Genomic DNA, 25,664 nt, shown 5'->3' on the forward strand with positions numbered 1-25,664 from the left:
TTATCGAAAATTGCATTATATCAATGTGAAATGACAGAATTTGAAATAGTTATTATTTTGAGTCATTTTGAAAAGTAAATATTACATGCATGCAGATATGTGTAACATAGGATTACACACAATTAGTTAGAAGAATATTACACTCATAATATTACATTGTATCCCGCATCATCACAACTTAACCATATGAACCAGGATAACTGTCTAAGTCTAACCAAGTTTAGAAGAAGCTGTTATCCTGATACCTCTCCTTCCAAAAACTGCATGTCCCCACATATTTTCTTAGTTCCTCAACATCTATGAAGCATAACATTACAAGAAACAATTAAAAAAGATATATATGAAAAACATGCAATTAAGCATTCATGGAAAGGGAGTGACAACTGAAATAATAAAGTTTTGTTTATCTCTTACAAAGTTCAGCACAATTACCCATCTCCAAATTAAACGAGCTTGATGAAAAAAGAAAACAATTGAAAGTCAATTCATTCTCTCAAAAAATTTCTATCCATTATTGATGTGATAATATATTACTTACAAAATACAACTAGATTGAAAAGAAGATGTTAGATGGGTGCATACCAGACACTCATTCAATAGTCAAACGTATATAATTATAAAATAGTTATTGTTAATTAAATTTGCAAAATTATCTTTAAATTTATTTATTTTATCCATTTTAAAAAATAAATAAAAAGTCAATAAAAATAAAATTAATCCATTGAAGATTTTATTTATTTATAACTACCTCTGCTCTTATATATATATATATATATATATATATATATATATATATATATATATATGAAACAAATTGTATTTTTTGGTCCTAAAGAAATAATGATTGATTTTAAAACTTATGGTTATTTTTTTTTATACTCTCGTTAGATTATGAGTACAAGCAAATAAATATGATCATGACTTATAAAATTTAAACTTAAGGGTGTTTTTAAAATAAATTTTAATTTATCGTAGTATTAATTAAATGATACAAATTAATTTAATCACGTTGATCTTAATAATTTATCCAATGTTTACTATATCTTGGACCGGAGTCTGGAAATAGTATTATATTGTCATGGGCCCTACAAAGCTTTTCTTTTTCCTTATCATATACTTGTTTTTAAACCACCCAATCCCATGATAAAAATGCTATATGAAAGTACAATTTTTGAATCGTTTACTTTCTAATACAATATATGACTATTTTTTTTATATAGGATCTAAAACCCAATGAAGTTTTTCCTCTTCTGCTAAATCTAGGGAAAGAAAAAACATTGTAATATAATTTCAGTATAGTAAATGTCGTATAAACTTACTAACCATACGTCGATTCATGAATATTGGCCAATATTATATAATAAAAAACGACTCAATTTACTCAGATATTACAGTCTTCAGTAATGTGAAGATGAGATCTTAATTATTAAATTAACAGCTAAAGAAAAAAAATTAAATACATACGATTTGAAAAGAAGAACAAGTCATCATTATTTTGGTTGACCTTTAAAAGTCATTTTTCTGTTACTACAACTTTTTATTTTTTTGGTGATTAAAAATTTAGCGCGAGGTTATGGATTGCAAATTACTTTAATTTTTCATAGGCAAAACATTAATTTTGGAATTTTTTATTTTAGTATTTTTTATTTTGATCTATTAAGTTTTAAAAAATTTATTTTGATTTTTTATGTTTTCGAAAAAAAAATTATTTTGATAAATTCTTTCATTCTTTTCGAAAATAACATTAGTGTTTCATTAACTTATAAATTTAAAATAATTATTTTAAAATAATGATGGCTAAAAAATAATGATTTTTTTTAGTATTTCATAAGATATAATTTATAATTTCTTAGTATTTAATACTTAATATTAAGATTTATTAGCATTTAATAGTATCTACTAAATTAAATATTAAATACTAATAAATTAATCAATATGTAATAATAATTAAACATTAATGCATATAATTTAATATATAATATTAAAATTCTCAATAATAATTTAATATTAAAGCTGAAATAGGTTCTCAATTTGAAGGTATTATGTGAGTTATTGTAAACATTTTAGTATTTGTCTTCAATTTTTACTAATGAAAAAAGTTTTTTTTATCTCTATAGAAATAGTGTCTTTGATTTTAATCATTTACAGTGGTTAGGTTATGCTATCAATTAATAACATTCATAATAGTTTCTAGCATCCCATTCATGACTTGCTATCTCATCATGGAGCCAAAGTAGTTACATGCAATTCTTTTGGTAAATTGTATTTTAAAATCTCTCATCAACTAATATAACATCTTTAAATGTTTTGAATAGATGAAGATTTAAAGTCACAATTATAAAAAAAATTATTATTTATGATTATTTTAGTAGACTTTTTTATGACATACTGCCAACATCATCGTCACCTAACTTATTATTTGATAATAGGAGATAAAAGTAAAAAAATTAAATCTTTAATGAACTAAAAATAAAGGACTAAAATTAAAAAATCCTATTTTATAGAAATTAAAAGCTTATTTAAGCCTTAATATTATATTATCATTATTATTAGTTTTAATATATATATATATATTAATATTTTTATACCAAAAAATATCTATTAATATTTAATAGTCTATTAATGTAATTTATACTTTTTAAGAAAATATTTAATATTTAATTTAGTAAATATTAAATTCTATAATAAATATTAAATTAAATATTAAGTACTAGTAAAACATTATTAATTATTTCTTATGAAATGCTAGAAATTAAATCTTATTAAATACTAATAATTACAAAATTTATAATATTAATATTAAATACTGCTACATATAAATTGATGAATATATGCACACACCTATACATGCATATCGATTCATTTAACATTATGATCAGAGTATAACTCAATTCACTAAGAAGGATGTTTGAGTTGATATAAATTTTTTTATATTATCTTTATTCTTACAAATAATTTTTTTCTATTCATTTAACAAATTATACGTTTAATATACATATATTAATATTACGTTTAGTAAATTCAATCAATATATGCATATAAAAATTAATAGTATTATTTATATTTATTATATTATATTTAAACGCCTAACATTTAATAACATTGTTAAAAGTTATTATATTATATTATATTATATATATATATATAACATTTAATAATATAAAAAAAAAACTAGAGCTCTAATCCTCTACCCCACCTTTCTTCCTCTCCTTTATATTATAATATTTTCTTTTTTTTATTAATTTTATAATATATATTTTTAATCTAGTATTAAAAGTTCATGGGTATTGTCAAAAGTAACGTTTGCATCGTTTTGGACCTATATATGATGACGCAGATAAGCATTTACAGGGCACGTAAGCAACTAGTCGCTCTTTTCATTGAATTTAAATTTCAGTAAGCACAATTCAATTGCATAAGAACAAAACAATTAAAGAGAAGAGAGAAAAACCGAATGGAGAGAAAAATAGAAGAAGTATCACCTGAACATAAAAGAAAGACAAGAAAGAAGGTGAAGAAGCCATCACAAAAATAAGAAAAAAGAAAAAGACGGGGAAGAAGCTAAGTTGCTGACATTGTGAAAAAGGCTCACAAGGTAAACACAAAGAAAGGTAAGAAAGTTCTGGAAGCTTATGCATGTATGCAATTTAATTTGACTGAAGTTTTGTTCTCTTCATCCCAATTCCCTACAAATTGAATTCTGTAACAATTTTTTGTTGTTATTTTAGTTGTGTAATTCATTTCAAGGATTTTGTAGAGTTGCTTTTCTAATAACTAAAATTTCTATTTGTAAGACAAAAGGAAATTCATGGATATGGCGAAAAGGAAAGGTCCATGCTTCCATTGCGGAATTGATTGTAAGTCCTCTTCTTGTGTTTAGAATTTTAATGTGTCCTGCTCATTGTTTTTTTTTAAAACTATTGTGAAGATTCAGATCAAACCTAATTCAAAGTTGTTCAAACTCATCAGTTATATTTTTTAAATCAATGATATCCAACCCCACCCATGATACATAAATAAGTTTATTATTATTATTATTATTAAATTAAGAAATACAAAGCCCTAAAGATGCCTCTACCTTACACGATTTCAGAGTCAAAATCTCACACGAAAGTAGCAATTTCAATAATTACATCCTTATTCATAAGATACCTATATACTTATACTAAAATCTACTGTTCATATTTAAATTAATATATATATATATATATATATATATATAATTTTATAATTGTAAAGCATTATAAATAAATTATTTTATTTAATTGAAATTTAGTTATTTATTGTACTAATATCAAATTATTGTGATAATTAATGTGATCCGTTCTGCAATTCCATATATGTGATGTAAAACTCTTGGCAAAAATAAACTGTATTCTAAAAATTTATAATTTTATAAAATAAATAATAATTTTAAATATTTATATCCAATTAACTCAACTTAAATCAATGTGCATGTTTATAAGGGATTGGTTCAGTTTGAATTTGACAATAAAATTACACAAAATTGATTGAATCCAACATGTAGAACTTTGATCTGGTTGGGTAAAGAATTTAGCTCAATCCAACCAATGAATACTCTGAATAACTTAAAATAGAGTTATTACAACTCTCTAAGAAAGTCTATGATCTGCCAATACTAAATTTAACAGAACACTCTAATCATAATAAGGTTTCAAGTCACAATAATAGGAACATTAAGTATATGATTTGAAACCTTATTATTCCGATTTCCCTTTTTTTTTTTTTTACTATTAACCAATCCCTATACAGATCTTCAGTAACTTGATTAACATGATTGCCATTCAGCGGATTCAAACCCATGCTCCCTCGATCGTTTAAATTTATCTCCCTTCCACCTTAGGCAGTCGCCAATAGTGAAACTTGCTTCATCTTCTGTTGCGCACAACTACTTATCACATGACCATATAGATTGCAACATTTTCAAATTTAGTGCACCTTCCTATTCAACATTAAACCAGCTGTTGTAAATATCCCACTATTAAAAAAACTTCGTACCCCACTATTAGATGGCACAAATTAATTTCCATACTCACCATGGCAAACTTCCCTCTAACTGTGCCAATGATGATTATATCCACTCGCATTGGCCAACCAATATATAGCCAATGCTAGCAAAACATTCATCATAATATTTCTTGCTTAAACAGGGAAACGCTATCTAGACTTGGGCGTTATTGATCTTCATCTTGGATAATATGAAATCGGACATCCATGAACTCACAATGAGATAGTGATAAAAAAAAATCATTCAAGGATAATCACCAATAACATTTTCTCTATCCTCGGCTAAATCAAAGTTGACCATAAAAAAGAAAAATCTAGCCTAATGTCAATTACATCTACCCCCCAATAAGGTTTCCAAATTGTCTTCAGACAATCACTCATTGTAAGAAAGTTAATATTCTTCCCTGCTAGGGGTTTGACAATCACAACATCCTTCTATGGCAACCATAGTTCCTGCAAAATACTATCATCATCATTGTAGAACTTTGTCATAGAGGATTTTGTGATACTAATAGCTTCTCCCAAAAGAAAATCTTGGAATGCATACTACTACCTCTGTCAGTGGCTTCGAAGGTGAAGGAACATGTGTTGAGAACAACTATTATATATGACTAGGGGAAAAAGTAACACTTTGTGCCTCTCTATAATTTTTGAAAATTAAAAAGAATGAACAAGATAATAAAAGTTAAATAATATTGGATAGTTTTCAGGATGTAAGTGGGATGTAACTTGTGAGTTGATTGAAGAGAATAGTTATAGAAATAAAAAAAATATTTAAAAAGGTAGTTATAGGGGTAAAAAGAAAAAAAATATATGTACACCAAAACACTTTATATCTTTTATATATTTATATATAAGAATAGATTAAGAGAAATTTTCATTTTGTATAAAAATATTAATTTTATATATTATATTATATACCCTTGTTTTGTTTATAAAAAATATTTCCTATGTGTTTACCTCTACCTATGTTTGCTAGTGATCGTGTAAATACACGTTTAATGAATTTCTGTAGGCACCAAAAGAAATATATAATCGATAATTTTTATCAACTATTTAAGAATAATTTTTAATTGGTTTATGGGTAGGGTAGTGTGCATTTTTTGGTTTGCCAAACCTTCTACATGACCGAAAAGAGTTGTGCAACGCATGTGGAATAAGATAAACCTAACGGGGAAGCATTGGCCTTCGAAATTATCTTCCCAACAATTTGAAACCTGAGTACCTTGATAACCTTAAAAATCTAGAGGGTAGAGACAATAATCTTCATGGTTCAAGCTATGTTACAGATTCAAGTAATGATACTTGTGTGAATGCTTCTTATATGTATTTTTCTAACAGTGATTAATTTTTGTTAGGCGGAAAAAATCCATGTTTATGGTATCCTAATGCCCCATCAAGGAAACGCACACGGGTAGTGCAGATGGATATAACATCAATCCGGAGGTTTCATGAACAACTTCTGATGATGTGGAAAAATGACGGGAACTCAAACGGGTCATCCCAAGAATCGGAAGAGGTCTTATTGATCGATAACGTCAATAACTTCATACCTAGTAACGAAATAGGGCTTGGATGCATTCTTCTTAAACCAGAAGATGCTTCTGCATAGGAGGGTTCATTTATGCATCCTTCATGAATGTTTGAGAATCTGTAAGTTTCTCTAAACATGGCTTATTGCTTTTGAATATTGAACTTTTTGAATTCAAACTTTTGTGTGAGCCTTGCTCAAGACTTAAAATATGTATTGAACTGGGTGTTGTGTTTTATGAGATGATTCGAAGTCATGTATGATTTGACAAGTACTGTAGACCAATATGAAATCGGCAGACTTTGGAATAATGATTGTCTTATATATATCAACTTTGAACCGAAGGATGTGAGTTAATTAGAGCCTGTTGATCGTATTCTCAATGTTTAGTTTTAAAAACTGTTTTCTAAAACAATTCCACACTATTAAGAAACTAGTTTCACATCCAATTAAAATCCATCAAGTTTTAAAAACTGTCATGTTTCTAAAACAAGCGTTTTAGAAAAACCAAAGGCAAAAATAGCTTACAGCAGATGTTTTCCTTTTCTGCATTATAAATTAGATTGCAATGCGAATTAGGAATTTAAGCGAAAGAGAAGTTGGAGAAAATCGCACCCTAGAAATTGTTTCTACAAAAAGTCATGTATCTAAAATTAAGACACTTTTAAACTATCATGTCTCTATGAATGTAGGCACAAGTAGCCCTTAAGAATAGGCAAGCAAAACAATCTTATTTTATGCAAATTATTTTGTTCAAAGTATCTTCTTCCTAATTATTCGAGTAGTCACCAACATATATATGGTTCAGTCAGTTAGTGCACTTTGGCGTAATGGACCTGAAGACAAGCCAGTGTTGTGCAACGCAAGTGGATGAAGATACAGGTAATGGGGAAGCCTTGAGAACTATCTTCCCAACCATTTTCAACTAGAGTACCCTCATAACCTTAAAAAAGTGAAGGGTTGAAAAACCGCCTAATAAAATGTACAAGCCATGTTTTTCACTTTAGTTCTCGACAACTGATGTATATCCATTTCTTGATTAAATAATTATACATTAAAAATTATTTTATATATATTAATTATTATACTGCCTTTATTTTTATTTTATTAATCATTAAAATGCAGTAACATGTCAATAATATAGCATATAAACTATTTTTCATCTTTTTGGGTGCAATTCTATATAGAAATAGTAAATAAATCTATTTTAAAAATTACTTTATAACTAATTAAACAATTTTATTGAAAATAATTCTATTTTTATAAGAAAATAATTTTATTAATGAACATGCAAATAGATTATGCACAACGAGTGCTCATCCATGTACCACAAAGATATGTTTTATTTATAATAATATGTTTCAAAACATTAGTAACAATATAAACTAAATAATAAAAAAATTATAAATGTCAATCATTAATTTCATATGGTACCAAAAACTTTCATGAAAATATAATAAAAAATAGTGTCTAAAAAAGGAAAATATATGAAAACACAAAAGGGCCCAACCGGGTTCGAACCGGTGACCTCTTGATCTGCAGTCAAATGCTCTACCACTGAGCTATGGACCCTTATTATTACTCAAAAAACACAAAATAATATTAATATTTATTTAAACTTTTGGGCATTATAGCACTTTTATTGTAGCTAGATTTGATTAGTGAAAATCCATCTAAAGGGTTGAACGCATATAAAATATTTTGTGTTTCTTCTCTTAAAGTAAAAAAATGTAAAATACACTTATACACATTCAAATTCTTTTTGTGTTGACTTAAATATATTTTTAAGTTTTGCAATTTAAATTTTGTTATTTTTATCTTTGTAATTTTTTAAAACTTTTAGTCATTTCAAATTATATTTATTTCTATTTTTTATTATTATAACATCTTAATAACATTTTTTTTTCACCTATTAAAAGATATCCATTTGTCACTATAGTTAAGATTCACCTTGAATAAATCCAACAATAATTATTAAAATAAATTTTAATATTATCTTAAAATTTAAATTTTGACTTACCTCAATTTCAAAAATTAACTCTTATGCCAGAAAGTGTTTTTCATTTACATCTACTATTTTAATCACATCACAAAGCATGTTGAGATTTCCGACACTAAATTCTAGCTGTCTTCTTTGTACCAAAAAAATGTAATTAATTTTTAGTCCATACTTACATAAAGGTTAAGTTTTAGTCAATGCCACGAACAAGTAACAAAAAAAAACTTTTTAGCACTGCAAAATTGTTACAGAAGCTTTTGACTGTTGTTAAACAGCTGGAAAAAAAAATAGACAGAGACTCAAACATATTGTTTTCTAGTACAGAGATTGAAACTTAAATAAAAAGTTACAGGGATCGAATAAAATGAATAGCATAACTAACGTTACTTATACAGGGACTATTTTGCAATTATAATAAAATAGTGAGTCCATTTGGCAAAAGCATTAATTAAATAATAGAAAACGGTGCGTATAGAAGGGGGCCGTGACAGACAGACTAATAATATATAAGAAAGGTGCCATTGATTAGTTGGGTCTTTAACTGCTAAAGTGAGTGACACAGAGACACAGCATAGCATAAGAAAGATGAGCGACGACGAAAGGAAGAAGCAAATAGCGGAGCTGAGCAAAAGCCTCAAAGAAGGAGAGAGGCTCGTGGGCCCAACGAGACGGCCCGACGGAACCCTCCGCAAGCCCATTCGAATCCGCGCCGGCTACACCCCTCAAGACGAAGTCGCCATTTACCAACCCAAAGGAGCACTCGTCCGTTCCCTTTCCCTTCCCTAATTTCTTCTTTTTTTTTCATTTCTTTCTCTTTCTCTTTCTCTGACTCTTCTTCAGTTGAAAAAGGAGATGGGCTCCGCTGGGCCTCCCGGGTACGAACCAGACGCTGATTCCAAGCCCAAGACCAAGTCCGTTAAGAGGAACGAGAGAAAGAAGGAAAAGCGCATTCAGGTGTGTATGCTGATGCTGATATCAAATTATTGCTCTACTTAGTTTAATTCGTAAATCTTGATTGATGCGAATTATATGTGTTATGATATTGCAGGCTGCGCTTGAAAAGGAAAAGAATGTGAGTGAAGTTGAAGATAGTGGAAAGCAGGAATCTCTGGAGGCATTGACCTCGCAGGTAAATCGGCTCGCTGTGCAAGATTCGCCCCAAGCTCAAGATATTGATAAAAGAATTCGTGCTCTCAAAAAGAAGGTGCACAATTTATGCTTTCATTCATACTTTTTTGTATTACAAGTGATTGCCGGCATTCGTGAGAGACATTCATTTCATGTGTTTTTCCATACACACAGACCTGAGAATTCAACAAACATAGTTATCTGTCAATCATACCATGTCATGTTAGTAAGTTTTATCAATGACTGATGGCGGAAGGCCGAAATTCTGTCATATAAACATGCCATTGCACCCCATGGCACCTATGGCGCTGCCATAGTGGGACTTCCTTCACAAATTTCCTATGGCAGTTGACAAAAAAACCGCCAGGCCATGATGGCCATAGCGCACCATTTAACAATACTATGTTAGTTAGATCTTTTATCACATATCACCTGCTACATTGAAGTGTCCACAAAGCATTTTCCCTTATTTGAGTTTCTCTATCTCTTTGTATCCTATGCTACAACCTTTATGTTCTTTTAAATACTCATAAACAGCCAATTCCTTTTTCTTAAATTTGTGTAAGATAAACAAAGATTTCCATTTGGCAAAAATGTCCTAAAAATGTAGGAAGCATTCCTGCCCTTTAGTTCCCTGGTCGTTCAGTGTGCTATGACTTATCCTGCTAATGTGTCCCACAATTATTTATTGCGAAGAAAATGGAGGTCCTTAACATGTTTCTTGTTGCAACACCAAATAGTAGAATTAAGAATTCTAATAAAAAAAACAAATCTTTAAATATATGATTGATGTGATCTGTGCTTGAAATAGTGGGTGGATCCTATAGAATTCTGATATAAGTACAGGGCCAGGCAGCTTCATCTTTTGCAGTTTAAAATCTATAAATTTGTAGTTTGTGTTTACTGCTTAATGTATAGAAACAAAATTGGAAGAGAATGGTACAGTTGAAACTGTTATGTGTGTGTGTTGTCCTGTATTTTGAACATTAGTTTTGTCCATGTCATATCTAGTGTTTGGGTTGTGCTTCATAGGTTATGGTGCTGCTGTCTATCTAGTATTGTTTATGTATGAGCCATGAGGAGTATTAGACTTAATTTCATGGGTATAGGTTGGCATGGATTGCCCATATTTTCAAGGGTGTCTCATTACCTTATGTGATAGGATTTGTTTTGTGTCTGCTACTCACTTCTGTCTTGAGGGAATTTATAACTGATATGCCGCTAGATTGGAGAGCTTCCTTGCTCTCTCTGTCTCTGTCTCTCTCTCTCTCTTTCTCTTTTATTTATTGGATAGAAGATGAGTTTTGTTGCATTTTGTAGCCTCTGCAGCTTTCTGTTTACATTTTCCTTATTTATAGGATCCTTTATCTCTCCTTTCTTTCTATAATATTCTTAATATCCGTTAACAAATGAAGGAAAGAAGATATTCAAGTAATGGTGTTCCATGAACTTTTAAATCTTTTTTTTTTTACACATGAACTTTTAAATCTTATTGGCTCAGAAAACTCAAGATATATAAGAAAGAACACTCAAATATAAGAAGGAACTTCACTTGTTTCTTGGATGCAAATGACAATGAGAAAAGCTCTCCATATACTAATGATCCTACAAGGCTATTTTTATCCAAAAAGAAGTTGAAAATTGTGGAAAAGTTATGTCAAAAAGGGAGGTTTCAAGGGAATCTTATTAACTATTATGGTGCATCAATGGGTTGTTTGTAATTCCTATAATAGTCGGCTGTTATTCATGATATCCATGGCCCCTTCATAGTTACCCCCATTACGGTTCATGACTTTTTCATCATCCTGTATTACTTGTTACCCAAGATCCAATAGAACTTACAGAATATTGACTGTTTGGTTTAAAAGAGGAGGAGGAAATGGGAGGCAAATAGTGGAGGGGAGAGACATTTGCCCACTCATTTTCTCTCCTCTCCCTTCCAAACTTTTGAATCAAACAAGGATTTTTATCAAAATCCCTCCCCTCCCTTTCATTTTCTTTCTCTACCAAACACAATGTTAGTGATGCAAAGGTTTCACTAGTCCCATTTTTAGGTAGCTTCGTTTGTTTTGGCCATAAGGATGGATCCTTGCTATCATCTCTCTTGTTGTAAGTTGCAGTATGATACTGAGATGAATCTTGATCAATACATATAGGAGATATTTAATTTCGTAGTTGATGGTGTGATTCAGCACAAAATATTGATATAGGTAGGCTGCTGGAAAAGTGAATGTTGTATTGTTGTTCCGAATGAATTCTTTGGAATCTGTTTGTTCTTTTGGAGCATTGGATACTTTTCCATCAGTTGTTACTATTATAAAATCTAGTAGTTTATGATTTTATGTGGCTAATATTTTAGCTAGTCTAGTTGAAGAATTCTCATAACATGCATCCACATCAACGCAATCCTTCTGGGAAGCACTTAGGACTTTGCTTGATTTGTCTCATTAAACAAATGTTTGTGTCTTTATTAATGAGAAATGTACAGAATATCAAATAATTATATCCATTTTACCAAGGAGATTGTGTCAGAGTAAACACTTGAAGGACAATTGGAAAGTTTATAAACAAAATGATTGTGATTAGAGAAACGAATATCAGAATTAGAAAATATAATACTATGATAGGTTAAGCAACTTAGTTCAATAATTAAAGGTAAAATTGTTTTGGCCATCATCTAGAGAATTTGAATGGATGACATGGTGGATGTGTTTTTATTCTCCGTCTTGCTAAAGAACTATCTCAAATAGTGCTTTCACATTTTCCTAGCTTAATATGTTGACTGTTAAATTCAGATTCGACTTTCAGAAGCATTGGAGCAGAAAAGTGCAGAGCAAGATCTGAAGCCAGAGCAGTTGGAAAAGCTAGCAAAATTAGAAGATTGGCGTAGGGAGTTAAAGTTATTGGAGGATGAGAAGGGTGAAACAACCGTATCATGAACAAAGTATTCGAAATAGCATGACAAAGTTGTGTAGTTTTATCCATGTCTTCCTGAAAGATATATTCCATGGAAACAGGTTTACCAAAGATTTTCCTGTAATCACCATCTTTTGTGTGCAACTTGTCAGATAAAGTCAGGCTGAATTTGGATGAACTTTTCAACAAGTTATAGGAAAGGAAAATTTAGAAGTAAAACAATTCTCTCATCTATTTTCTCCAAATGTTGAAAAATATGTCTTGATTTTAACTTGTAAAAGGATTGATTTATTTTACCTGTCTGTGTACTAGATTATTTAAACTAAACTTTAAACTTCATTTGTTTTCAAAAACAAGTTGCAATCTGTATTTAATATTTACTTGAAAAATTGCACGAGCTCTGAGTCGTTTCCATTAAACATAGGAAGCTTGTAGAAATTTAAAAAACTTAAGCGTTTTGGTAAATAAAATGGAGGCTGCTATTGTAAATTTCTGAGGTTCTAACTTCTAATATAATAACTTCATCTTTTCTTTTCTCATTCTTTCACTTGCAATAACCCCCCATATTCTTCCCCCAAAGCTCCCTTTAAACCCTCCTTGAATCGGTGATTATGCTTCCTTTTCTCACTTGTACATTTCTATCTATCTTCCAGCTGCAAGAAATGTCTTGAGGGCAGTTTATGAAACCCAAAAAGGGCCATTCAGCCCTGCTAATCTTCTTTCCTGGTTAGTATAATATTCTGAAGAGAATTTCTTTGTACACCTAGTGTTTTTCTTGTACATCCAATACTTTTTCGTTTTTTCAAAATTATCTCTGCTAATAAACAAATTCATAATCCGTAAGAGTAAGCTTATGGATTCGTAATCTGTAAGAATAAGCTTATGGATTCGTAATCCGTAAGAGTAAGTTTATGGATTCGTAATCTGTAAGAATAAGCTTATGGATTCGTAATCCGTAAGAGTAAGTTTATGGATTTGTAATTAGTTTATAGATTTGTAATCTGAAAACTTATGGATTCGTAATCTATATGTAAACAAATTAATTATTAAATTAAAATTAATTGTTACAAATGTAAATTTACATGTGCATTAAATATGCATTATAAATTTTAGTATTATATATAGCAACATTAATTATTTTATAACATAATTGACCTATTAATTCAGTTGGTTAGAACATCATGTTAATAATGCGAAAGTCACTTTCGAATCCTACAAAAATCTATAATCCGTACATACGGATTGTAAATGAGGCTTACGGATTGTCCAATGTGTAAGCCTTATATGGATTGCTTATGGATTGTTCAATCTGTATCAGTTTTATGAAAGGGCAAAACGGGAATCACATTGTTGTGCTGGGTGTACCAGCAATTGTGTTAGGTGCGTGTAGCAACAGCCTTTATTTTTCTCTGCTGAGTCGAAGGCATGCTGGGCCTGGGTTAATGGGTTATAGTATCCTCATGAACTTTAAAAAATGAACAAGACCAGAGATAACCCATTTACTAACGTAGCAATAAAACAGTAAAACTTAAGTAAATAATGATAAGTAACATTTTTTTTTTTGAAGAAATAAGTATCAGATTAATAACTTACAGATAATAATGAGCATATGCAGCTCAAGAGGCTATTCAGTGTATTGTGATGTTTAACATTAAAATTAACTAATGTGCCTCCATCCAATTCTCATATAAACTTGTCTTTTCCACTTTGAAGCTATTCTATTTAAACAAACAAACTTGTTTTCGTTAGTCAATTACTTTTTAATTCTTTAATTTTAAATTTTTTATCTGAAAGTAGGATAATCAATTGATTGTAACAGAGAAGAATCTCTACTTTTGACCCATTAGGAATGCCTAATTAGTAGAATTTTAACATGCCACATCCAAATATTGTGCGAGATGGTTTAAGTAAATCTATGGACTAATATACAATCTAACCCAAAAAAAGGACGGGTTAGGAAAGTTGATCCGAATGATTCAACTCACCTTGCTATCACTATATATATGCATATTAAAGTAAAGTAGATTCATAGGCAAAACATGCATATGGGGCAAATTAAAGTGAGTTGTCTCTTAACTACACGCTGTTCTCTTAATTGGTCTCTTTGTGCTTTTGAATTCCACACTGTGTTTGGTGGAAAGCTTGATCTTAAAAATTCAAAGTTCACCTAATTTGACAAGGAAAGCACCAGGTAGCGTTTCATCTAATGTTTTCTCCATATAGTTGACTATTTACCCAAGTTCATGACGATGTCAACAATGCAAGTTGTACGACTAAACTTCTTCCTTGTGCAATAAAATGCCATCTATTACTGTCACAAAGGAAGTGTTTTACTGTCTTATAAGTTGGTTTGATTTCATAAGTTTTATTTAGTAAACGAGCTTATTAATTTATTGCATATTATTAGGTGGTCCAAAATAGAATAGAGGATCCAGAGTTATCTAATAATTTCTTACATGAATGGGTCTAGATTTAACAAAAATGAATCAAAATCATTTATGTATGACTATTCTACTTTATATATATGAGGAAACTTAAAAGGTTATTTTTTTATTATTATGATATTGATATAGAATATTTATCAATTTTTTTGAAAATTAATTTTTGATATAAAATCTGATTGACCATTTTTAATAAATTTTTTCCTTACAATGACGTTTTTTTATATACAAGATGAATTTAAAATTTTAATTATGGGGATCGAATTTAAATATCGATTAATGACTTAATGATACTCTAAGCTAATTTAGTTTTACATAATTGAGAATGAGGCACCAACATTCTTGTGGTAATATTAAATTTTCTGTTGACTTTTTTTTACGTAAATGATACTTGATTAGAAGATGACTAATAAATGAAGGCTTTACATATACTACATAAGAAGGAGGTGGAGAAAGTGTATGTAACCGACAACAAAAAACTAATAGGAATATATAGGATGAAGAGATGAGAGAACCATCACAGATTGGACGGTGGGGGACCAATGGCACACAAAAATTCCCATCCTAGTTTTTGGAGTAATTAATGAACTAGCAATTATATAATAAGCTCTGTATCTGTTATATTCTGCATTAATTTTGTTGAATAAAAAACACTGTAAATTAATTGGCCATGTGTTGTATTTTGCACACTAATTTTTTTAAAAAAAAGGTGGGAGAGCGTGATATTTTTAGTTGTCCAGAAAATAAAGATTGAAAAATTTGAATGTATTTGGCACGTGGGATACTTTAAAAATTAGAAGGCACCTTATTGTTTACTTCGATCGGAGAAAAATAATAAAATCCTTTATATGTTAATTTATTTCAATTTGTATGTCTGTAGTAGGAATATTAAAGTAGACATTTATCATTAATCTCATTATTAGTCTTTCCTTTTGTAGAATCTCGTTAATTTTATTAACTAACTTTTAAATAACTCTATAGAGGAATGGAACAAAATAATAGTCCATAGTGTAAGAAGTCTAGCTTTAATGACCATATTTTTAGTAATTTGTGGGTAATAATAATATTCGATTGTATTTTAAGTATTTTGTCTTAATCCAAAGGGTTGACGTACAGTGATATAAGATCTCATTACATTTAAATGAGTGAGGATGAGCTATTTAGCGGGAGAATTTTTATTCGATTCTCATCGTGTGTAAAATTTTATTGGACTAGTGACAGTAACTTATTGCAAACGAGATTAGTCTTTGACCCAGTGGGTTGGGAGATCCCGTGGTCTTTGACCTAAGACCAAAAAGAATATTTTACCTTATATCTATGTATGATCATATGTCATTTAAAAATATTTTAATAGGGATTGAATTTATGGATAGGAAGGACAATCCTTTCTCCCATAGTGTATTTTGGGGACATTAATGATCTATTGTTATATGATGAAAAATATAAAAATAGAGATCATCCAAACTGGTTGATCCTAGGTTTTCAAGAAGTTGTCTCTGACTGTAACATCCATGACCTCCCCATAAAAAGTTACACCTACACTTGGGCAAGATGAAAAGGTAAAGCATATGCTATTGAGGAGAAGTTAGACAAAGCATTAGCAACATGTGAATGGATACAACTATTTCCAAAATTCAAGTTCATCAACGTACTTGCCTCCAAGTTTGACCACTCACTCATCCAACTAAAACTAGATGCCAATTCTAGAAGACATTAACTGGTGAAGGTTGGAACAACATTCCTGATGGTGATGTCAACCAAATTGGACTCTTGATCGAAGCACATGCATGATTGAGATAACCAAATCAAGGCCATTTATCGTAATCAAGTGGACGAATGCCGCAAGGAGATGGAAAGGTTACGAGAACCTTTTGATGAAGAATCTGCCTTTCACTACTCTAAAATGAGGGAAAAGTTAAATAATTTAATTTCCCAAGAAGAACTCTACTTGAAATAGAGAGCGAAAATCTCTTGGTTAAAGGACGAAGACATTAATTCTCGCTTCTTTCACTCCTTTACAACTACTTGAAAAAAGTTGAACTTCATTGTGTCACTGGCTCGAGATGATGGAGGTCTAGTAACAGATCATTCTAGTCTTCGTGATGTAGCAAAAGTTTATTTTAATAATTTGTATAAAGTTGCGGATGATGAACTCTTTTTGGTGGAGTTCAAAAGGTGAAACAACAAGACACATTAACTGGCTCAGCTGGGATAAACTTTTTATGAGGAAGGAGAATGGAGGTATGGGCTTTCTTAATCTCCATGGTTTTAACCTTTCCATGCTAGGGAAATAGGGTTGGAATTTTATTTCAAGATCATATGTTATAGTTACTAAAATCTTCAAAGCCAAATACTTTCCTAACAAAGGATTCTTGGATGTCAAATTAGGGCATAGACCAAGTTATACATGGCGTAGTATCTTTGCTTCATAGGTATTGGTAAAGGATGGAGTCAAATGAAGAATTGGTGATGGAAGTTCTATCAATGGAAGTTCTATCAATGTTTGAATACAACCATGGCAAAGACCACAACAAGGTCATCACAAATACAACATTGACGCATCTATATTTTATGACCAATAACAATTCGGACTTGGAATATGTATTCGAGATCACAATGGCGAATTTGTAAAAGAACAAACTATGCTCATGGATGGCATACCTCAACCACATAAAGCATAAGCTATGGCTTTTTTTCATGCACTAAAATGGGCGCACGACACCAATTCATCAAATGTGGTATTTGAATCCAATTGCAAATATCTTGTTGACACCATTTGCTCAAACCAAAATGGCTCTATGGAATTTCATAGAATAGTTGCTAGATGTAGAGCTTTGTTATCTATAATTCCAAACTCAATTGTGAGTTTTGTGAGAAGACAATCAAGCCAAGTAGCTCATAATCTAGCAAAAGCTTCTAGGTTTCATGATCGTCTCCAATTATTTTATCAAATTTCAACTTGTATTTTTCCTAAGATTATAAATGAAATGCAATAACCTCGTTTCCTCTAAAAATACAAACCACTTTAATTGAATTGTTATAGGAGAGATGTTCATTATGATTATACATCTTTGTTAAGATTGTCTCGTATGAATAATATAGAAAATTAAAAATATATACATATAAAAAAATTTGTCAACCAATCACATCTAAAAAACCTATGAAATCAACATTACATAAGATTTCTTCATATAAAGATATAAAATTAAAATTTAGTTCATTACATTATAAGAAATTAACTTCTTTAGTATAATTTTCTCTTATCAAATATTCAAACTTTAGTTCTTACATTACGAGGAATCAATCCCTTTCATTAGACCAAACACAAGATAAAATTTACTTTATGATGGCATATAGATATATTATAATTCATTATCATAAATAATAAAAATGCATAAAGTATATAATAATAAGCAAACAACAACCATACCATTGTGTTTTTTTTTTCATATGCAGATAAAATGAAAGGGATTCACAATTTTGAAGTAAAAACAATAGGGAGAAAAACAATACAAATGTTGTTTTTTCATATAATAGTCACACTAAAATTCAAATATAAGCCCCTTTCAAAAAAAAAAAAAAATCAAATATAATACTTTAAGCCTACTATCAAAATCTTTCATCTTCAATTAGTTAGAATTTTTTATGATGTACAAATATTTTTCTTCATCCAAACTTCCATATTTTTTATAAGTTATTTTTCCTTGTAGGTTCATCTAATGGAGATACTAATATTCATAATCAGTGGAAAAATGAACAAACAAGCAAATATGATTATAATTTTTTTCCTTGAGTAAAAAATCACAAGTATCATTTAATCCACAAAGTCATAAATTGATTTTGCTGCACCTATCCAAAAGAATTTTTCACATAATAAAAATTAATCATAAGATATTTTATTAAATAAATGGTTAGCAAACATAATGTTTTGAAATGAACAAAGATGCAGTGAAAAGAAACCGGTGGAGATAGAACGTTGAGATTCACGGGACACGTAGGTCCCAAAGGGGGAAAAACGCTGTCCGATATGATGCCATGCAGATTGTAATTACATAAGACCGTCCCGCGTTCCTCGCGCATAGTACTCAACAAGTGCTACCACATTATTGGACGCTCAAAAAGCTGTTGCAATTCAAGTACCAGTACCCACCCTTTTAAAAAATCAAATTTAATATTACTTAAATTAATAACTTATTTAAGAATCAAATTAGTACACTTTATCTGAAAAATCATTCTTATTATCAATTTTAATTAACTGTAAATCTTCTACAGAAATTAAAGTCAATATTTAAAAACAAATATAGTTAAATAATAAATAAAAAAACAACAAAATGTCCTATGATGCTGTTCCTTTGATTCAGGGTTGGGTCTCTCTCTCCCTCTAACGTTTCGACAACATGGACTGCACGCACAGAACTCTCCGCCACTCTCTCTCTCTCTCTCTCTCTCTCCATCAACATTCAAGACCACCCTTCAATTTTGGACCTTTCCATATTCGTGTGCAACTCTCTTCCCATTTTCTACATAATTCCATTTTCCACTATTTCTCTCCACCGTCTCATCTGGTACACATTTTCCCCTTCTTCTTTTTAGTTCTTCATTTTTCTTTCCTTTTCTATTAAGATCTTGTGGGTAACAGTGAAAGATCGTTTTTTTTTTCCGTCGCTTTTTCATCGAGGTAATTATGATTGCCGTTTTGGGTATGGCTCTGATGAAGTTTAGAATTCGTTTTTTGTTTTCTTGGAATGGAGAACTTCGTGTGATCCTGAATTTTAGTTTGTTGGGTTGTTTTGAAGTGTGGCTGAGCTGAAACGGTCAATGATGGTTTTTTATTCGCTTTTGTCATGTGTTGGATCTTGAAACTGTGGAGTCTTCTGGGGTTGTTCAAAATTTGTAGCTTTTTCTCTTTGGGTTATTAAATGGGAATGCGGTCCTCTTGGGGGGGTTCGTTTTGCCTCCTGTTTTCTCATTCGCGTTTAATGCTCTGCGGAGCAATTTGGTTTGCATGTCTTTTGTCAGTGTTATGAATGAATAATGAGTTATGCAGAGCCTGACTTTTAGCTTTGTGTGTGTGTTTTAAATTTTTTATTGGTTTGTTCTTTTCTTGTACTTTTTTTTTTTAGAGGCGTTCTATTCTTGTACTTGTTTATGTGGATCTTGGAATTCTGGATGTCTTCTCCATGGTTCACCATGTTTCAGTTTTGAATTTGTTTGTGAATTGGAGTGGCTCAATTTCATTTGCAAAAAGTGTTGTGGGTATTTGAATTCTCAGTTCTTTCATTGGCTTAATTTGCCCCCCTCCTTTTTGCTATTTTTGCTTTAATGTTTATCCTTTTTTTTTTTTTTTACTTTACTGTGTTTTCTGGTGTCAACCCTTTGTTTTTTTAAATTTTTTGCCTGGTGGCTTTTTATTTTTGACTTCTTTGGGTTGTTTTGCATTCTAGAGGAGAAAATATCTCATATGGTGTGATTTTAACTGCAGGATGTCTCTCAAGATCTGTCTGGGGAGTGGAGCTTGATTTGATTATTGATATTAAGGAATAAAATCTCATTCAACACACTAAACAATAGGGATTTTGCAAATGCTAAATTTTGGAAGGTCCAGAAGTCAGTCAAGGGCAGCCAGAGCTACAACAATGGGAGGTATGATTCTGTCTGCTAATTTGATCATGAATGGTAGTATGACCAGCTTTCTTATTTTTTTTTTCCCTTGAATGAATCTTGGTTGCTTAAAGTATTAATCAATTTGAAAATGGGATTGAAAAGCTTTACCTTTTGTATCACTTGAATATAGGATAGACTGGGTGCAGGTATATGAATTGACACGTAAGGTGTTTCTGAATTTATTAATTGTCAATGTCCTGTAATTTTTTTCATGTTCACTTGACTATAGGATAGACTGGGTGCAGGTATATGAATTGACACATAAGGTGTTTCTGAATTTATTAATTGTCAATGTCCTGTAATTTTTTTCGTGTTTGTTTTTATTTTTTTCCCACTTATCATGTAATTGGTGTTTGAAAATGTAGTTTCTGTTTTCTGTCCTTTAGGCATGGATTATGCAGATTCAAAAAAGAAGGGCAATTTTGTTGGGAAAGTATTTCTTGCTGCTGCATTAACAACACTGTGCATAATCATGATCAAGCGATCTCCATCTTTGAATTCCCCTAGCCCGGTAATCCCTATACCATTAAAACACCATTCACCATTACCATGGTCAACCTACATATGCTAGTGCATGGGTTATGTTTGCTGTATGACTTGAATCTGTAGGTTATATTATATTGTGTATTGTAGTTGATGTTATAATACATTTGTACCTAACAATTAGACTTGGGAGATGTAGGTATAAATCCTGTTACACTTATGAATACAATGTTTCTCTTGACAGCTATAATCTTTCATATTTTATTTCATTGTGGATTTGTGTGTTCATAAAAGATAAAAAGAGACTGTAGACATTTATTAGGCCATTGAGATTTGAGTGACCTACTGCATAGTAGTTTTCAGTTATAATTCTCTTCTTTCTCTCACTCAATCTTCTTATGCATTTAAGTCAACCATACTTTTTTCTCTTTTATGCATCTAGCTATTGCTAATTTGTTTTTTTTCTTGTTTCTCCCCCCTTTTTCAGTTTTCTGTTCGTGAACCTGGGGTCACTCATGTTTTAGTAACAGGGGGTGCAGGATATATTGGTTCACATGCTGCTCTACGACTTCTGAAGGAGAACTATCGTGTCACCATAGTAGTATGTCAATTCATAAAAAGATGATTCTCTGTTAAAGCAAAATGCACTGATCAGTGTGGTTGCTACATTTCTCATAACATTTTTTTTTCTGGCAGGACAATCTGTCACGTGGAAATTTGGGGGCCGTCAAGGTTCTTCAAGACTTATTTCCAGAACCTGGAAGGCTTCAATTTATTTATGCTGACTTGGGAGATCCACAATCTGTATGCTTACACTCTTGGTTACAAGAAATACTTTGGTGTCACTTTTGTTATTTTATTGGCATATGTGGGGAAGGTCCATGAAAGATTGTTTATTTGACTGGTTATCAGGTTAATAAAATATTTTTGGAGAACAAATTTGATGCCGTGATGCACTTTGCTGCTGTTGCATATGTGGGAGAAAGCACTGCTGATCCTCTTAAGTAAGCACTTCTAGATTTTAAACATTATTTGAACTGGCGCAGAGATTTCTATTATGGTCTTGGCTTTGCCAATAAAGTCATGCTTTGAGACACACAAACTGTGATACAAGATAATATACTTTTCTATTAACTGTTCAATATTGTGGATAAGAATGTCAAAGACAAACCGTAGTTGTTCTTATCGACGTAATGTTTGCAATGCATACCAAACTAATAATAGATAAGTTGGACCATTCAAAAATCATCTTTATCTAGAGGATATTTTTGGTTTGAGTGCACCTATATTTGCTATTGCTACTCTATGAAATGCATTATGCTATTGCTATTGCTATTCTTTGTAATTAGATATGATTTTGTTGAGAGTTGGACAAATTGTTGTTATGAGAATGGTAATTTAAGGTTGGATTGATCAACTTTGCTTTTACTTTTGTAAATTTAATTTATTTCTAATTCACATGTTTGCTAGGTATTATCACAATATTACATCAAACACCGTGTTGGTATTGGAGTCTATGGCTAAACATGATGTGAAGACATTGATATATTCCAGTACATGTGCAACATATGGGGAACCTGAGAAGATGCCCATTACAGAAGAAACAAAGCAGGTGGGAATCTAAGGATAGTTGAATTATGGGGGCTGGTTGAGAACATTTTATGTTTTTCATTGCATCCTGAATCGACTTTACTGCTTGAGTAGATTTAGTAAAATTAATGTTCTGTTTCTATATATCAGGTCCCAATAAATCCATACGGGAAAGCCAAGAAGATGGCAGAAGAGATCATTCTTGATTTATCTAAAAACTCAGACATGGCAGTAATGATTCTGAGGTTTGTATTTTTCTAAAAACTCAGACATGGCAGAAGAGATCATTTTGGATTTACATTTCCCTTCATTTTAAATAGATTTTTATATCTTGTTCCATTTGCCCTTTGTTGCAAAAGCTGTAAGTGATTCTTACTATATCTGAAATATATGGAGACCTTGCAAAATGATCCATCTCATGTTGTTTGGACTATTGATACATATACAGTTTGAGGTTTAACTATAGATGAAATATAGCCAATCATTGGAAGTTGATGATATTTTAGAATTATCTATGCTGGTAATTATTGATAACTTTTCTTTGGGATACCATCAGATACTTCAACGTGATTGGATCAGACCCTGAGGGAAGATTGGGTGAGGCTCCTAGGCCTGAACTGCGAGAGCAAGGTCGAATATCAGGTGCCTGCTTTGATGCTGCTCGTGGTATTGTACCTGGTTTGAAGGTATGCCGATACTGATATTTTCATTTATGCTTGTGGCTAAAAAGGAATTCTCAATAGAAGTCAGGCTACGTTTGGATATTTAATGATAAGTGAAATACAATGGAATGGAGTGAAATTGGCTTAAATGGAATAAAGTTATTATTTCATTGTTTAGACTTTAGATGTCTTCGAATGGGGAAAAAAGTAAGCCCTAGTTTCTCCCACATAACACACCTCCCCTGCCCCCCTAATTATAGGGTAAGAATCAGGAGTATAGGATGGAATGGATTCAAATGCATTCATTCAAGTTCCATTCCATCCCATTCTATTTCAAATACCAAACAATAGAACCTAGTATCATTCTATTTCCTTACACTTCATTACAATAATCGGAAATCACTCTTCTTAAGTAGATTCCAGTGCATATATAATGCATTTTCAGAGGAACCAATTTGGGACAACTAGTTTAGGCCGTAATATTTTTCAGAGCCATCAAACTCTTGATAAATCTTCTACTTTTCTTTTCCATACATTTTGTCTAGAATATAAGTGTTTAACTGAATTTTCCAACATCAGGAATAATGTACATATTTTTCTTGCAAGTGAAAAACTTTTCTTTTGTGTTTAATTTGTAACTGCTTTAGTATTCATGTAAGATATTGGCTTAGTCCTAAGTTTCCTGCCAACACGTTGGAGTATACATCTGCGGGTTTTTAACCGTTAGAGGTTGTTGCAATTGCATTTCATTTATGCTGAAAACTTGGTAGAAAAAGGTTTGTAAGCTCCTATACAGAATCTGAAAAGAATTTGGCCATACAAGTCCATGGAAATCTTGAGAGTCAATAATAACTTATTTCTTATACTTTATTTACAAATTGCTCAAACGAATGGTCTAGATGATTATGTCATAAACTTGTCCAATTTTATCAATTTCATTTCATGTAGTACTTTCAAGTGTGCTCATTGTGTGCTGCCACTTTGCAGGTAAGAGGAACAGACTATAAGACGGCTGATGGAACTTGTGTACGAGATTATATTGATGTAACTGACCTGGTTGATGCTCATGTAAAAGCTCTGGAAAAGGCACAACCTAGTAATGTTGGGATCTACAATGTTGGCACTGGAAAGGGTATGTTAAAACACTTTGATCATGAATATAGCACTTTAGGGGTTGTGTAATTTTGAGGGAAAAAATATTTTCTATTTTCACTTATTTCCTGCCTTTTGAAATTTATACCAGAAAAAGTGAAAATATTGGAGGGGGGGGGGGGGGGTTATTTTCTGTTTTCACTTTTTAATTACAAAACTTGTAATCTTGTTAGTTGAACATGGTGTCTGAGTGTTGTAAACTCCCTGCTACCATGTTCAATTCCTACAGATATAAAAAATCTTACCATCTTGTTTTAAATCTGTTTACTGTTTTCAAAGATTTGTACTGGAGGTAGAGAAAACAAAAATAAAGTTGTTCTTTGTTTCTTATATAAATCTTTGAAAGCAAGATGTGTTTTTTGTAATTGAAAAATAAAAACAAGAAATAAAAGCACAAGTAAATGCCCCCTAAAACAATAAAACATTGTTTTCACTGTTTTCTGTATTAACATCCGAGAACAAGAAATAAAGTAAAAACAGAAAATAAAAATGGAAAATGTTCTTAAACCAAGCAACCTTGTACATACCTTTGCAGTAAAATAACATAGCACATTTCTTAGTTGTGTCAAGATTCTCAAGGGGTGTTATGTTTATCAGGTAGTTCAGTGAAGGAGTTTGTGGAAGCTTGTAAAAAGGCCACAGGGGTGGACATTAAAGTGGACTACCTTCCGCGTCGTCCGGGCGATTATGCTGAGGTGTACAGTGACCCATCAAAGATCAAACGTGAATTGAATTGGGTTGCTAAGCACACTGATCTTCAACAGAGTTTGAAGGTTGCATGGAGATGGCAGAAATCTCATCGTGATGGTTACGGGGTTTCAAATGCATTATTTTGAATTACATAGAATTCTAACATAGCAGCAGAAGACTAGAAGAAACCCCGGCAGCATCCATTTCAGCTGCACTTCTATGATATCTTAGAATAGGGGTTGATATTATTTTTTTCTTCTTTTACTCCATTGGGGAATTTGTTCTTAGGGAGCATGTAGTCCATTTGATACATGTATTGACCGCATAATATGATTCAATAATATAATGCAGAGGCTCTATTATACTTTTTCTCTTCGATG

At 31.1% G+C, this 25,664-nt stretch overlaps 2 protein-coding genes, 1 long non-coding RNA gene and 1 other non-coding gene across 5 annotated transcripts; 3 read left to right on the plus strand and 1 right to left on the minus strand.

The window, feature by feature from the left end:
- The first annotated feature begins 3,434 nt into the window (after positions 1 to 3,434).
- On the plus strand, positions 3,435 to 6,870 carry LOC114421671. The gene is made up of 3 exons (XR_003668564.1): positions 3,435 to 3,611; positions 3,795 to 3,857; positions 6,387 to 6,870. It is a non-coding gene; the product is annotated as an uncharacterized LOC114421671 (long non-coding RNA).
- A 1,189-nt stretch (positions 6,871 to 8,059) lies between these two features.
- Positions 8,060 to 8,131, minus strand: TRNAC-GCA. The gene has a single exon. It is a non-coding gene; the product is annotated as a tRNA-Cys (tRNA).
- A 954-nt stretch (positions 8,132 to 9,085) lies between these two features.
- On the plus strand, positions 9,086 to 12,924 carry LOC114422947 (partner of Y14 and mago-like). Its single transcript, XM_028389513.1, has 4 exons — positions 9,086 to 9,320; positions 9,399 to 9,512; positions 9,607 to 9,762; positions 12,482 to 12,924. Exons 1-4 carry the CDS (start codon positions 9,144 to 9,146, stop codon positions 12,623 to 12,625), a joined length of 591 nt encoding a protein of 196 aa, XP_028245314.1. The 5' UTR covers positions 9,086 to 9,143; the 3' UTR covers positions 12,626 to 12,924.
- Positions 12,925 to 19,393: 6,469 nt separating this feature from the next.
- Positions 19,394 to 25,651, plus strand: LOC114421801 (UDP-arabinose 4-epimerase 1-like). 2 transcript variants are annotated; one of them, XM_028387876.1, is made up of 11 exons: positions 19,394 to 19,721; positions 20,526 to 20,686; positions 21,094 to 21,218; positions 21,678 to 21,791; positions 21,887 to 21,994; positions 22,103 to 22,194; positions 22,661 to 22,802; positions 22,931 to 23,025; positions 23,337 to 23,466; positions 24,430 to 24,574; positions 25,192 to 25,651. In XM_028387876.1, the coding sequence occupies exons 2-11, from the start codon at positions 20,626 to 20,628 to the stop codon at positions 25,428 to 25,430; spliced, it is 1,251 nt and encodes a 416-aa protein (XP_028243677.1). In that variant the 5' UTR covers positions 19,394 to 19,721; positions 20,526 to 20,625; the 3' UTR covers positions 25,431 to 25,651. The 2 variants fall into 2 exon arrangements, with proteins under 2 accessions (XP_028243677.1, XP_028243676.1); XM_028387875.1 differs by having other exon boundaries at positions 19,394 to 19,608.
- The last annotated feature ends 13 nt before the right edge of the window (positions 25,652 to 25,664 follow it).

Source organism: Glycine soja, chromosome 8 (genome assembly GCF_004193775.1).
Source record: "Glycine soja cultivar W05 chromosome 8, ASM419377v2, whole genome shotgun sequence".
Taxonomy (NCBI): domain Eukaryota; kingdom Viridiplantae; phylum Streptophyta; class Magnoliopsida; order Fabales; family Fabaceae; genus Glycine; species Glycine soja.

Coding starts and splice junctions, on each gene's coding strand:
- LOC114422947 (XM_028389513.1), top strand. CDS start 9,144: ATGAGCGACGACGAAAGGAAGAAGCAAATAGCGGAGCTGAGCAAAAGC. Junction 9,513..9,606: donor AGAAGGAAAAGCGCATTCAG/GTGTGTATGCTG, acceptor ATGATATTGCAG/GCTGCGCTTGAAAAGGAAAA. Junction 9,763..12,481: donor TTCGTGCTCTCAAAAAGAAG/GTGCACAATTTA, acceptor TGTTAAATTCAG/ATTCGACTTTCAGAAGCATT.
- LOC114421801 (XM_028387876.1), top strand. CDS start 20,626: ATGCTAAATTTTGGAAGGTCCAGAAGTCAGTCAAGGGCAGCCAGAGCT. Junction 21,219..21,677: donor CTTTGAATTCCCCTAGCCCG/GTAATCCCTATA, acceptor CCCCTTTTTCAG/TTTTCTGTTCGTGAACCTGG. Junction 23,026..23,336: donor ATGGCAGTAATGATTCTGAG/GTTTGTATTTTT, acceptor GGATACCATCAG/ATACTTCAACGTGATTGGAT.